This window comes from Sinocyclocheilus anshuiensis, unplaced genomic scaffold, assembly GCF_001515605.1.
Source record: "Sinocyclocheilus anshuiensis isolate Anshui unplaced genomic scaffold, SAMN03320099.WGS_v1.1 scaffold620, whole genome shotgun sequence".
In the NCBI taxonomy this organism is placed as follows: domain Eukaryota; kingdom Metazoa; phylum Chordata; class Actinopteri; order Cypriniformes; family Cyprinidae; genus Sinocyclocheilus; species Sinocyclocheilus anshuiensis.
In genome coordinates this window covers 188,969-199,796 of record NW_015557087.1, presented here as the reverse complement: position 1 = coordinate 199,796, position 10,828 = coordinate 188,969, and the positions used below count along the sequence as shown (strand labels likewise).

Below are 10,828 nucleotides of genomic sequence, written 5' to 3'. Positions count from 1 at the left end.
GTGGGGGGTATCGCTGCTCTCCCTGCTCTCATCCATGCTAGGCTGCATGGATGCACAGGGAGTTCTTGCCCAGAACGGAACCATACCGCCAATCCAAACTGTATGCTAATTGTCAATTATCTTTGACGATAGTGGTCCTGACAGAAATATATTTTTACTATGTTATATTATTTGTGATAAACTGGCCATCCGTTCGAGTTGTATTCCTGTCTTCGACCTGATACACTGGAATAGGCCCCATCCTTTATATTATATTATATTATATGTAATTAAGTGTTACTTGCTGTTTCTTTGTAATTATTTGTGAAATTTACTAGTGATTTCTGAGTGAAATCCTACACTTTTTTTTAGTGCATGAGGTACACATACTGTGACAGAATGAAAACTAAATCAGTAAGTGTTGTATATAAGTGATGTTCTTCTCTCTGTACAGTTACAAATATGGAGGGTGCCATTAAAACAGTTGTTATGCAGTTCCTGTCTTCAGCACGAGGAAAAGAGAGCCTGGGTGGGAAGAGCTTCCAAAAGTTAGTCCAGAGTCAGCTGGGAAGCATCCTGAGCGTAAGCAGAGTTCCTACATATGTCCGGATGTTTTTAACAAATCTCTCATTTTACTCCATTTAGTTGACACATAACATGTCCGTGGATTACAAGATAAAGATTTTAGGTTCAGTGTATACATGTAGAAGTGAATATGTTTGTTAAATAATTGTTTAATCACCCTTTTGCCTTCATTAGTTTATTTTAGGTGGTCCTGTCATGTGACAATTAAATTAAAATTAAAAGTATAAATATTTCATAATCTCTCAATTAATATGAGGTCATAAGTGCTGCATGCATGATAATTATAAAAGAATTAGCTAAATTAATTTTAAAGTCGTTTTAGATGAAGTATAGCATGTCGCCCTACAGAACAAAAAAATGTCAAGACTGCGCTTCATTGGCTGTCTATATTCCAAGAACTAAGCTTGATTGGGCAAATGCTAAATAGTTGAGGATTTCACACTCTCTCTGTCTCTCTCAGGACACTGACAGTTCTTCAGCAGTGAAGGACATGATGAAAGGCCTGGATGACAACCAGGACGGGAAAGTCAGTTTCCAGGAGTACCTGACGCTGGTGGGCTACCTGGCCAACTCACTGAGTGAGCAGAAAGCACGGAGCACTCCAGCCAGTGAACAATAAGAAGCCCAAAAGCATTGATGACACTTGGGTTGATGACACTGACAATCATTTGTAATGCTGGAGTCTTGCACCAGTAATCATGGTAAATAAGAGAGACTGGGGCTAGTTGTCACATTTTTTACTTACTAAACTGTTTTCAACGTGGCTTGCTTTATCAAAAAAATATCAAACCATTGTTTTGGCCAAAACACACTGTATTAATAAATTGTGTAAAAATTACCGCAGCTTAACATACATATCAAAACACAACTCTTTAGCCCTTGTGACTTCCTGTTGTAACAACTAGCCAAGGTCTTCAGTGCAATCAAAAATCTGCAATTAAATCTGCAATGATCTGAAAACACACTTAAAGTCTCTGATATTGCAATGTACTCGCATTTATGAAATTATAAAACAATGTCTGACCTGTGGCCATGTGCAAGTGCTAAATCAAGTAACTTTTTGTTGCATACGTTTTTTTTTTTGTGTTTTTTTTTGCTTTCCATGTAAACAGGGTTTTATTTCAAGGCTCCTGTGTTTTCATATATGATTTAATTGTTTTTACTGGGAACAAAATATGCTTGATTAGTGCTTAAAACAAGGCATAACTGATGAATGCAAGCCATCAAATTTACTAAAAAATAGAGGCAATGCCAATGTTGTATACACATCAGATTTGTCCATTTAAAAAAGTGAAATTTTACACTACTGGAGAATTGTTTTTGTATAACCTTTCAATTAAAATATGGAAATAATTACAAAATTGTAATTTTAGTCATCCTTTAACTGTCAGACATGGAATAAAAGCTAAAGATCATGGTACTCTGGGTACAGCCTGTGCCCTAGCATGAATACATATTTTTATGTGTACACATTTTGTGTGTTTGATAGTGTCCTTTGAATTTGGCCATTAGTGTGTGTCTGTGTGTCCGTGTGTGTGTGTGTGTGTGTGTGTGTGTGTGTGTGTGTTTTCAGTCCCAAGCCTTGGCTGGCATATGTGTATGGACACCATTTGCTTAATGATGAATTAACACCTGTGCAGCAGTATCAGGTGTGACAGGACCACTTGTAGTCAGATGCTCACTCAACACACACACACACACACACACACACACGCCTGAGCACCTATCAGCACCTCTAAAGACCCTTGGGTTGTAAGTAGCTTTTTGTTTATTCCATGTAACCTTGTTTGGCCTGTAACATTATCAGTCCTCAGGCACCTGACCCTATTTCACCTTATGGCTTATGTGCCATTATATTAATAATTCTAAAAAAGTGCATCACGAAATTAACTACAGTTATATAGACTTATATACTTACATATATAAATGTGTCTGATAGATAACTGCATAACTTACATAATATATTATAGACGTTTAAATTTTGAGCTTGACTGATTTTCAGTACAGCGATGTTTGTGTCTAAGTCATCAATTACAGCAGATAAATCATTTAGTTCAGGGTGCTGAACTATCATGTCTCTAAAAGTTTAATGTGACATGCGCCAGTACATATAACTAACCTTTGGGATCAAACATATCTATTTACCCAAAAGCTCTTCTTTCAGGTAAGTCCAGGTTTTCAGAGTGTTTATATACATTAATGTTTTGTATCATTAGATAAGCATGAAAACATGACTGGTATTTAGTGACACAACAAAGTCCATTACATGTTAGCTTTTTCGCATTTGGCTCCCAAACTCTGGAATAGCCTTCCTGATAACGTTCGGGGTTCAGACACACTCTCTCTGTTTAAATCTAGATTAAAGACACATCTCTTTGGCCAAGCATTCAAATAATGCATCTCATAATCTTGTACTGCAGTTATATCTGATCAAATGCACATTATTATTCTTTAGCTTGGGTTAAACAAATCAATTTTGCTTGGTTGGAACAGCAGCTACGCTAATTATGTCTCTATTTGTTTCTCTGTTTTTTGCTACGGGATTGACATCCCGTGGTAACTAGGATTTACACAAGCTTCAGTCTGGATCCAGAACTCCTGAGCAGAAATGATGCCAACCCTTCAGAGGACCTCAGATGATGCCAACCCTGAAACAACATACAGAACTACCACATTTTGCTATAAGTTTGATTGCATCATATAATAATTGCTGTTAATAGTGTTCATCGTCTGTTTTATTACGTCTTAAATGGATTTTTCCGTACATTTCTGCCATATGTACATTAACTGACAGTCACCACTGATAAGCTACCACTAAATATTGTAGAAACTTAATTTGCTGTAAAGTTGCTTTGCAATGATTTGTATCGTGAAAAGTGCTGTACAAATAAACTTGACTTGACTTGATTTGATATGTACGGCCAATCACAATGCACCGGGTCAGCTGGCCAATCAGAGCAGACTGTGCTTGTCAAAGGAGGAGGCTTTGTTGAAAACGACGCATTTGAGAGAGGCGGGGCATAGATTACCTACAATAATGTACAGTATTTGTAATATTATGTGTTTTTTTAACATTAAAGCATGTCAACATATTCTGTTACACCAAATACAACAAATAATGATCTTTAAAATAGCATCGTATGACCCCTTTTTAAAGAAAATTGCCACAAATTGAAAATTGATTAATTAAAAGCTTATTATGATACATGTAGTCACATGGATGTATATTCATGATTCGTGAACTGAGTGTTGATCAATAAAACAAAACATTGAGTATGTGGCTTGTTTTCATTTGCTCAAGTTACCGTCTAATGCAGAGAACTTTCTCTCTTTCAATTACAACAATCAACATCACATTTACTCCTTTATATAAGACTTCCTCGTATTTTTTCTTACATTGTGAATGTGTAAACAGAGGACAAGAGGTGGGAAATAGCTAGGTAGAGACAAATGAAGGATGGATGGAGCAAGGGGGGGGAGGAGGACCAAGTAGGTATATAAGATGCTGCCCATCGCCTCCCGTCTTCACCAACATTCATCTCTCCTCAAGGAACAGAAGAGCAACAATCATCTAACAACAAGGTAAGGGAAAGAAAAGATGGATAGAAGAACAGATTGTAATTGTGAATTTTAGAGTTATATGCTAGATGGCTTTCATGCTGCCTGATGTTTCTAATTAGCTTTTGGACCAGACTGCTAAATAAAGACCTGGGCATCTTTTGCACAGACAGAACATCACATCATATGCTAAAGAAAAGTTTGATGCATCGAGCTGCTATTGGATAAAAATTTTTTAACATGGCTCTCCACCTCAAGTTTTGTGTGGCTTGTGGCTCATCTCTATAATGTATCTGAGGAGGCTTTTCTTCTCCTCTGAAGTTATTTTTGCCAACACAACCCAATATGTTTATCAGTTCATCCATCAGGACAGGGCTAATCTCAAACCTAGGGCAGCGTTTGGTTAAATATATGTGTGTGTGTAGTGAGTTGTGGGCTCAGATTACAACTTCCTCCGCAGGTTCAGAGTGTTTTCTCCAGTTTAGGATTTCACCCTTATCAGGCAAGTCACATTTCCCTTCTGTAGTTAAGTTAAGCCCCTCGTAGGATGATCTGGAGAGGGAAGGAGGGGGTCAAAGCATGTTATGCTGAGAATATATAACTGCTTCTTTTGAAATGTTTTTACTGTTGTGGTCTGGAGAAAATAAGTCTGCTTTGTGCTTTTAAATATTTAAAATGAGACAGAAATACTAAAGAAAACCTTTTGTGCATTCTTGAGTGCATTTATAAGTCTGAATACAGTCACTCACTACAGTGACCAATAAATCTTTCTTTCCAGAATGTCTAATGTTCTAAACTCAGAGAATGCCTCCACTCTGGAGAACGCCATGCAGCTGATGATCCAGACGTTCCATAAGTACTCTGGAAATGAGGGTGACAAATATACTCTTAGCAGGCAGGAACTTAAAGAGATGCTAACGCAGGAGCTGGGCAACTATCTTGGGGTAAGGGGAAAACGGAGTTTTGATTTCTTTGTGAAAGTCAGATGTTTCTGATTAACTTTATCTGCACCTCTCTTGCTCCACAGAACGCACAGGATAAGGATGCGGTAGATAAAGTTATGGGAGACCTGGATTCAAACCACGATGGTGAGGTAGACTTCACAGAGTTCGTCATCCTCGTTGGTGCCCTCACTGTCGCCTGCAACGACTTCTTCCTCGAGTATCACGAAAAGGATGGAAAGAAGGTTGAAAAGAAAGAGTAGAGCTGCATTTCTCTGAACAAAAGCCAACACATGACCAGAGAATGATGATGAGGGGGAAATGAGGGGAGAAGGGGAATATGTGTATGTGTGTATGAATCTTCCTTAGGCTACTGATACTAAAAAAGGTTTCACATCATCTCTGCATCCACATCCTGCATCCATGCAATCCTGGGTACACAAAATGTTCCATGAGGCACAACATGTTTCCGTCCCCTGACCCTATTAGAAATGAAAGCATTAGGAATGCGATTTTGACATGGTCTTTGTTGAATATGTGAATATGTGTTTCTTCCTTTCTTTTGTTTATTAACAATTGGAGTTATAACTCTCCATATAACAATAAACTGCAGATTTAAAAGAAATAAATGAGGCTGGTGTCCTTTTTTCGCAGCAGATGGAAGTGCAATCTCGTCAACAAAATTAGGCTACTGATGATCATAGTTTGTTAACGAACTGTATTTCGTCACTAATGAAACATTACAATTAAAAGATATTGTTGACGAAAATGGAAAAAAAGATATTAACACGTATGTTTTTTTAACCGTGTCACAATCACGTTACTTCTGTTTGTCGCTTACGTAAACTAACAGAACTTTCTGTTTGCGCGCCAGATTTTGAATGAATACTTACTTACATTACAGGCAGTTTTCACATAAAGCAGTCGACTGAATTCAGAAGACTTGGAATAACGCACACGAATCATATGGACTACATCTACGGTAAGCTACTTGAGAAGTTAAAATCACCTTGCATCTTCTAGATGATTATTCTGGGTTGGAGAAAAATAAGGGGAGTAGATTTTTATTTTGGACCATCTGTTCCATTATTTTTTTCTCCCACAAAGCATTATTACTTACTACATATTTTATATTGTATATTTTGGGATATTGTAAGAGCCATATTTGTAGGCCTGTACATAAAATGTTTTCTGTTGCACTTTCTCTGAACTAACATGATATTTTACCCACTAAAATTAGATGCCATTTAGAGTAAAACTGACTAAAATTAATGAATATGAAATAACACAATACTGAATCAATTTAAAGAATATTTTCGTCACAAGACAAAAATGACAAACGAAATACTGTAGAAAAATGAACACTGATAGTAAGAGTCTTGACCGTTAGAGGCCAGTATTGAATCAAAGCTGAGGTTAGACAGGAAAGGTCTCCGGTATTTGTCTAGAAGGGCAACTCGATTCTTCATGTTTGCAGACAGTCGCTTGCTCAATGTAGGAAAGACTGCATGATCATGCTCATTTATTATTCAATAAAATTATATCTTCTTGCATTCTACATGAAGCATTCACTATTTTCGTCACCAGGGATGTAGGAACATACAAAAGCAAGGTCCTGTTTTATGTAGCATAAACTGAAGGTCACATTAATATAATATGTGGACGTGCATTTCCTTTCTCTAAGCTGCTCTCATGAAAATTTGGCTTGAAGAGCTTTCATAAAGGAGGATGCGCAGCCAACTTGAGATAAGACATGAATTTATTATGTTGTCAGGAGGTGGCAGTGCCAACGGATGTGAGTTTAGAGACTGGTGAACAAGTCCTTGGGCAGCAGAGCAACACAAAAGCCAAGTCCTCTTGCCCATCTTGTTTGAGGATTTAAACAGAAATGAAAACGACATTGTATTCAGTGCAAAACATTGAGTTTGACTTTCCCTAACAGAGAAATAACAAAGTGTTATTTGTGCAAATAGGCCAAGAATTGTCCAACACAAAGAGATGATGAATTTCTAATCTTTATTTGACAGGATAAATGTGATCGGTCAGCCAAAAGAGGGAGGTGAGGATAGGAGACGGGCATTTAAGTGCCATTAATGTGAATAAGACGGTGCACTCTTATTGGCCTACACACAGATATTTTGACACAGAATCATTGTGATGTCACACTTCTGGATTATTGCATTATTGAACAGGTTGACTTGACATGACATAACATAGGGAGAAACACTCCTCCCTTTGTCTCTTCTCTTCATTCCATTTTTCCTTTGATGAATTGGAGAGACTTAAGCACTTATGGTTATGAAAGCCGATTTGCTTGCTCTCATGGACAGAATGCTTTAATGAATAGAGACACGACTCTGTGTGGCGAATACTGACTTATGTCTCGTCGTTGATGTCACACTGTGAGCACAGACATTGTGAGTCACTGGAGACTTCATGCTACTTGGAGCCAAAAACAAAGACAAAAGTAATGCATTCATAGTTTGACTTTCACCCTTATACTGTTGTATTTTTAAAAGCTAACGGTCAAATAGAGCAGCTGTACTATGCAGCTTTGTGGTTTGTAATAGGGCTTTCTGCAGAGCACTGCTGGTGAGGGAAATATGAGTGGAGGAGAAAGACTGAAAAGGCAAAGCATGAGTGCGAGGTCATTTGAAGCGCTCAGGAAATATAGTCAAGAAAAAAATTGAATCCAGGGGTGAACATGTTTGCCTAATCTGCTTTCTGAAAGATGAGTTTTGGAGATTCCCAGCTTAATGAACCATATGGATGAAACTGATAGAGAAATCCACACTTAAAGTCTTAACTGCCAGCTAGTGGCCCTTAATTTCATAAGGGTCAAGTATCATATGCAAATAGGAAGAAGGATATGGAGGCTCAGTTAGCAGAGGAAATAGCTAGCAATGATATTGCCTCACTATGTTTTTAATACATATTGTGAAATATTTAAATCAAATTTATTAAATGGAGCTGAGAGTACTGAAATTCTGCAAATAAATCATAACCAAATTTGCCAAAATACTTAATAAACAAATAAGAAGCACAGAATCTGGGAATGACAAGTGTTAAAATTATGCGGAAATCTGCTGATTTGCAAGCACAGGCTCACAGACTTTTACATCGAGTAAATAATGACTTAAAATCAAGGAATCTAAAAAGCCACTGACCAAATGTGTTTTTGATTATGAGAATGGTCATAACCAGTGGTTTATATTTTCATGAGAAGCTATTATGTGTTTCTGAGGAAGCAAGCAGTCGTGTGAGAGGATTGATGGGAACAGGAGAGATAGACGAAAAGGATAGAAGACAGAAAGGGCATGAAATGCAAGCAAGTGTAGGAGGCCTAAAAATAATGCAGTACTGCTCAGAATTTCATTATGGCAACTTTTCATGTCAGTTTGGCCTTCCAGTCTCTTCATTTTGAACTCTGAGGTGCTTTAAGACTCGTCTGTCGATGTATTAGCCAGTCTGCCCGACCACTGCAGACCTCTGTAAAGTATTTAGGGACCAAAGGGACTCATTCAGCTCAGAGCTCATCTGTTCAGTGTTGTACTGAAAAATCACAAGGCTAGGGAAGGATTTTTATGGGTGGGAACCCTGTTCTACACCACAGTGGGCCCCCTTTTTGGCAAATTGAACTTTAAAGTACCTTCAGTATTTATACACAGTCACTGTCACTCACATCTCACCAGGCATCCTCCCTCTTTGTTGTGTGTTGTAGTAATACAATTCACACATTTATTATATTTATAATAATAATACAATACTGCATCAAAGCCCATTTCGAAGGACCAGACACTTGTATGTTCGCACAGAAATCATAATGTTGTTGCAATACATGGATCATGACAGGCTACTAGACCATAAGAAATAAATAAGACAGATTTAACTATGAAAATCTGATATAAATGATGTTAAAACGGGCATTTAAGTTCATCCCTGTCTGACTAGCTTGCATGTACAGATAACAAGTCATGTGACTCTTGAGGAAGCAGACTGCTCGTTTCGGAGCTTGTGGGCGGTGGATGGCTTTCTGTTTGCAGAGAAGAGTGCTGATTGGCTGCTGAGCAAAGTAAACAGGTGTCTCCTTTCTCTCCGATTGGCTTGTGTGGTTTTTCACCTAAAAGAAGGGGAAGGTGGACTGGACGAGAGGCCTGAATGAGAATCCTGGACTAAATCCCCACTCTGTGTGAGATTCCAAAAAAGGTTCGTATAAACCTAACGTTAGTCCAGAGTGACATTTGCCCTCTCCTTCGGCAGACCCCCCCTCCTCCCTTCGCCCTCCCATCGCAACTGATGGTGTATAGCGTCCATTGTTGTGGAGGGGGTTGGTGGTTAGTCAGCCGGGTGTGTTGGTGATAGTTTTGGCTGTGTAGTTTTGGAACAGAGGCTGAAGGAACATTCCGACTGTGCCAAAGACACACACAAACACAAAGATCCAGAGAAACAGACGATCGATCACCATGGCGACATACTTCCAGTCCTCACTCACCTGTAAGATAAAAAAAACAGCAGATTAAGGAGTGGGCTGATGGATGGATTTAGGGATGTACAGCAGGGTAGGCATAGTTAAATAAAATGATTACAAATAGTTTTCGTTAACTGAAATAAAGATGAAATAAAAATAAATATTAGATGGAAAAACTTTCAAAAAAATTGGAATGTTGCCTTGGCAACTAACTCATATTAGAGTTTTAGTACAAAAAATTATTAAAACTAAAACTGAAATAAAAAATTAAAGCTAAATAGAAATATAAAAAATTAACCTAATAAAAATGACAATAGCTCATAACAAAATTACTAAAATGTAAATTGAAATTAAAACCGAAAATATAAAACTGAAAGCTAATTGAAAATATTAATGTTAAAATCTAAATGTTATAATAGTATCTAAATAACATTAAAATAACACTGATGTGAACGGAGTGAAATAATTCCCTTCAAAAGTTTGTCATTATTTGCTGCAAACGGTTATTTTTTTTATCAGTCGTTATTCCAAACCTGTATACTGTTATTTTCTGTAATTATTTTCCATTCTCTCATTTTTTTGTTCTCTAAAAATGACAAAAATGCACCATAAAAACTTTTTTTTTTGTGGTTTATATTACTCGAATTGAGAATGCTTTTACAATTAATTTATGCTGAGGTAGCTAACAGGAAATAGAATTGCAGTTTGAATTTTTAATTTAATGGTAAAACATTAAAATGAATTGGAAAATAATCAATTTAACCTAATTAACTGTAAAAAAAAGAAGGAAAAAAAAAGAAAATTTGTCAAGACTAGGGATATGCCGGTATAAAATTTTCATGTTGCGATTAATTGCTAATGCTTTTATCACGGTATACGGTATTATCACGATATTGCAATTTAGTTTAAAAAAAAAAGTGCTGTCATAATACAGTATAACAGGTTTAATAACTTTTTTCTTATAACAAAAATAACTGAACATTTAAATGCAATAATTATTATTATTATTATTATTTCTGCAGTTTAGCGCCATCTGCTGTCAGAGAGTGAAAGTGCGCTTTCATCTAGAGCGTCTCTCACATGTTCTGCCATGTGCTTCTGGTCCGTGCTTATTTACATCAGTGCGCACGAGTCTTTCACGCAGCATACAGCGGTGTTTTGTGCATTGACCAGTTGATGGGAAAAGTATTCTTAAAATGCATTCAAAATTCTGAATAACTTGTAATATATAATTATTCACGGTATTTAGAAGAGCCCACGATAACAATATTGTGCATATTCATTACCGTGATATATC

General features: G+C 37.0%; 3 protein-coding genes across 4 annotated transcripts in view; 2 read left to right on the top strand and 1 right to left on the bottom strand.

Annotated features, from left to right (window-relative positions):
• The window catches only part of LOC107677027 (protein S100-A16), a 9,203-nt gene extending 7,278 nt beyond the window's left edge, over positions 1-1,925 (top strand). The window contains exons 2-3 of the mRNA XM_016471806.1: positions 434-561; positions 1,025-1,925. Coding sequence (XP_016327292.1) covers positions 442-561; positions 1,025-1,183 — 279 coding nt within the window. The 5' untranslated portion in view covers positions 434-441 and the 3' untranslated portion in view covers positions 1,184-1,925. The remainder of the gene's footprint in view (positions 1-433; positions 562-1,024) is intronic.
• Positions 1,926-4,091: 2,166 nt separating this feature from the next.
• On the top strand, positions 4,092-5,580 carry s100t (S100 calcium binding protein T). Its single transcript, XM_016471805.1, has 3 exons — positions 4,092-4,146; positions 4,901-5,066; positions 5,150-5,580. Exons 2-3 carry the CDS (start codon positions 4,902-4,904, stop codon positions 5,324-5,326), a joined length of 342 nt encoding a protein of 113 aa, XP_016327291.1. The 5' UTR covers positions 4,092-4,146; position 4,901; the 3' UTR covers positions 5,327-5,580.
• A 1,702-nt stretch (positions 5,581-7,282) lies between these two features.
• The window catches only part of LOC107677024 (neuronal acetylcholine receptor subunit beta-2-like), a 32,903-nt gene continuing 29,357 nt past the window's right edge, over positions 7,283-10,828 (bottom strand). Inside the window, exons 6-7 of one of the 2 annotated variants that reach the window (XR_001632794.1) lie at positions 8,861-9,555; positions 7,283-7,292 (exon numbers count right to left, since the gene is read on the bottom strand). Coding sequence is in view for 1 of the 2 variants with exons in the window: in XM_016471804.1 (XP_016327290.1) it covers positions 9,403-9,555 (153 nt within the window). In the remaining variant the exon portion in view is untranslated. Of the gene's footprint in view, positions 7,293-8,571; positions 9,556-10,828 lie in introns of those variants that run through there. The other variant, XM_016471804.1, reaches the window with a different exon arrangement.

Bases quoted from the DNA above. Each gene is read 5' to 3' on its own strand.
- s100t (XM_016471805.1), top strand. From the start codon at position 4,902: ATGTCTAATGTTCTAAACTCAGAGAATGCCTCCACTCTGGAGAACGCC. The intron at 5,067-5,149 runs GTAAGGGGAAAA...CTTGCTCCACAG, and splicing joins AGCTGGGCAACTATCTTGGG to AACGCACAGGATAAGGATGC.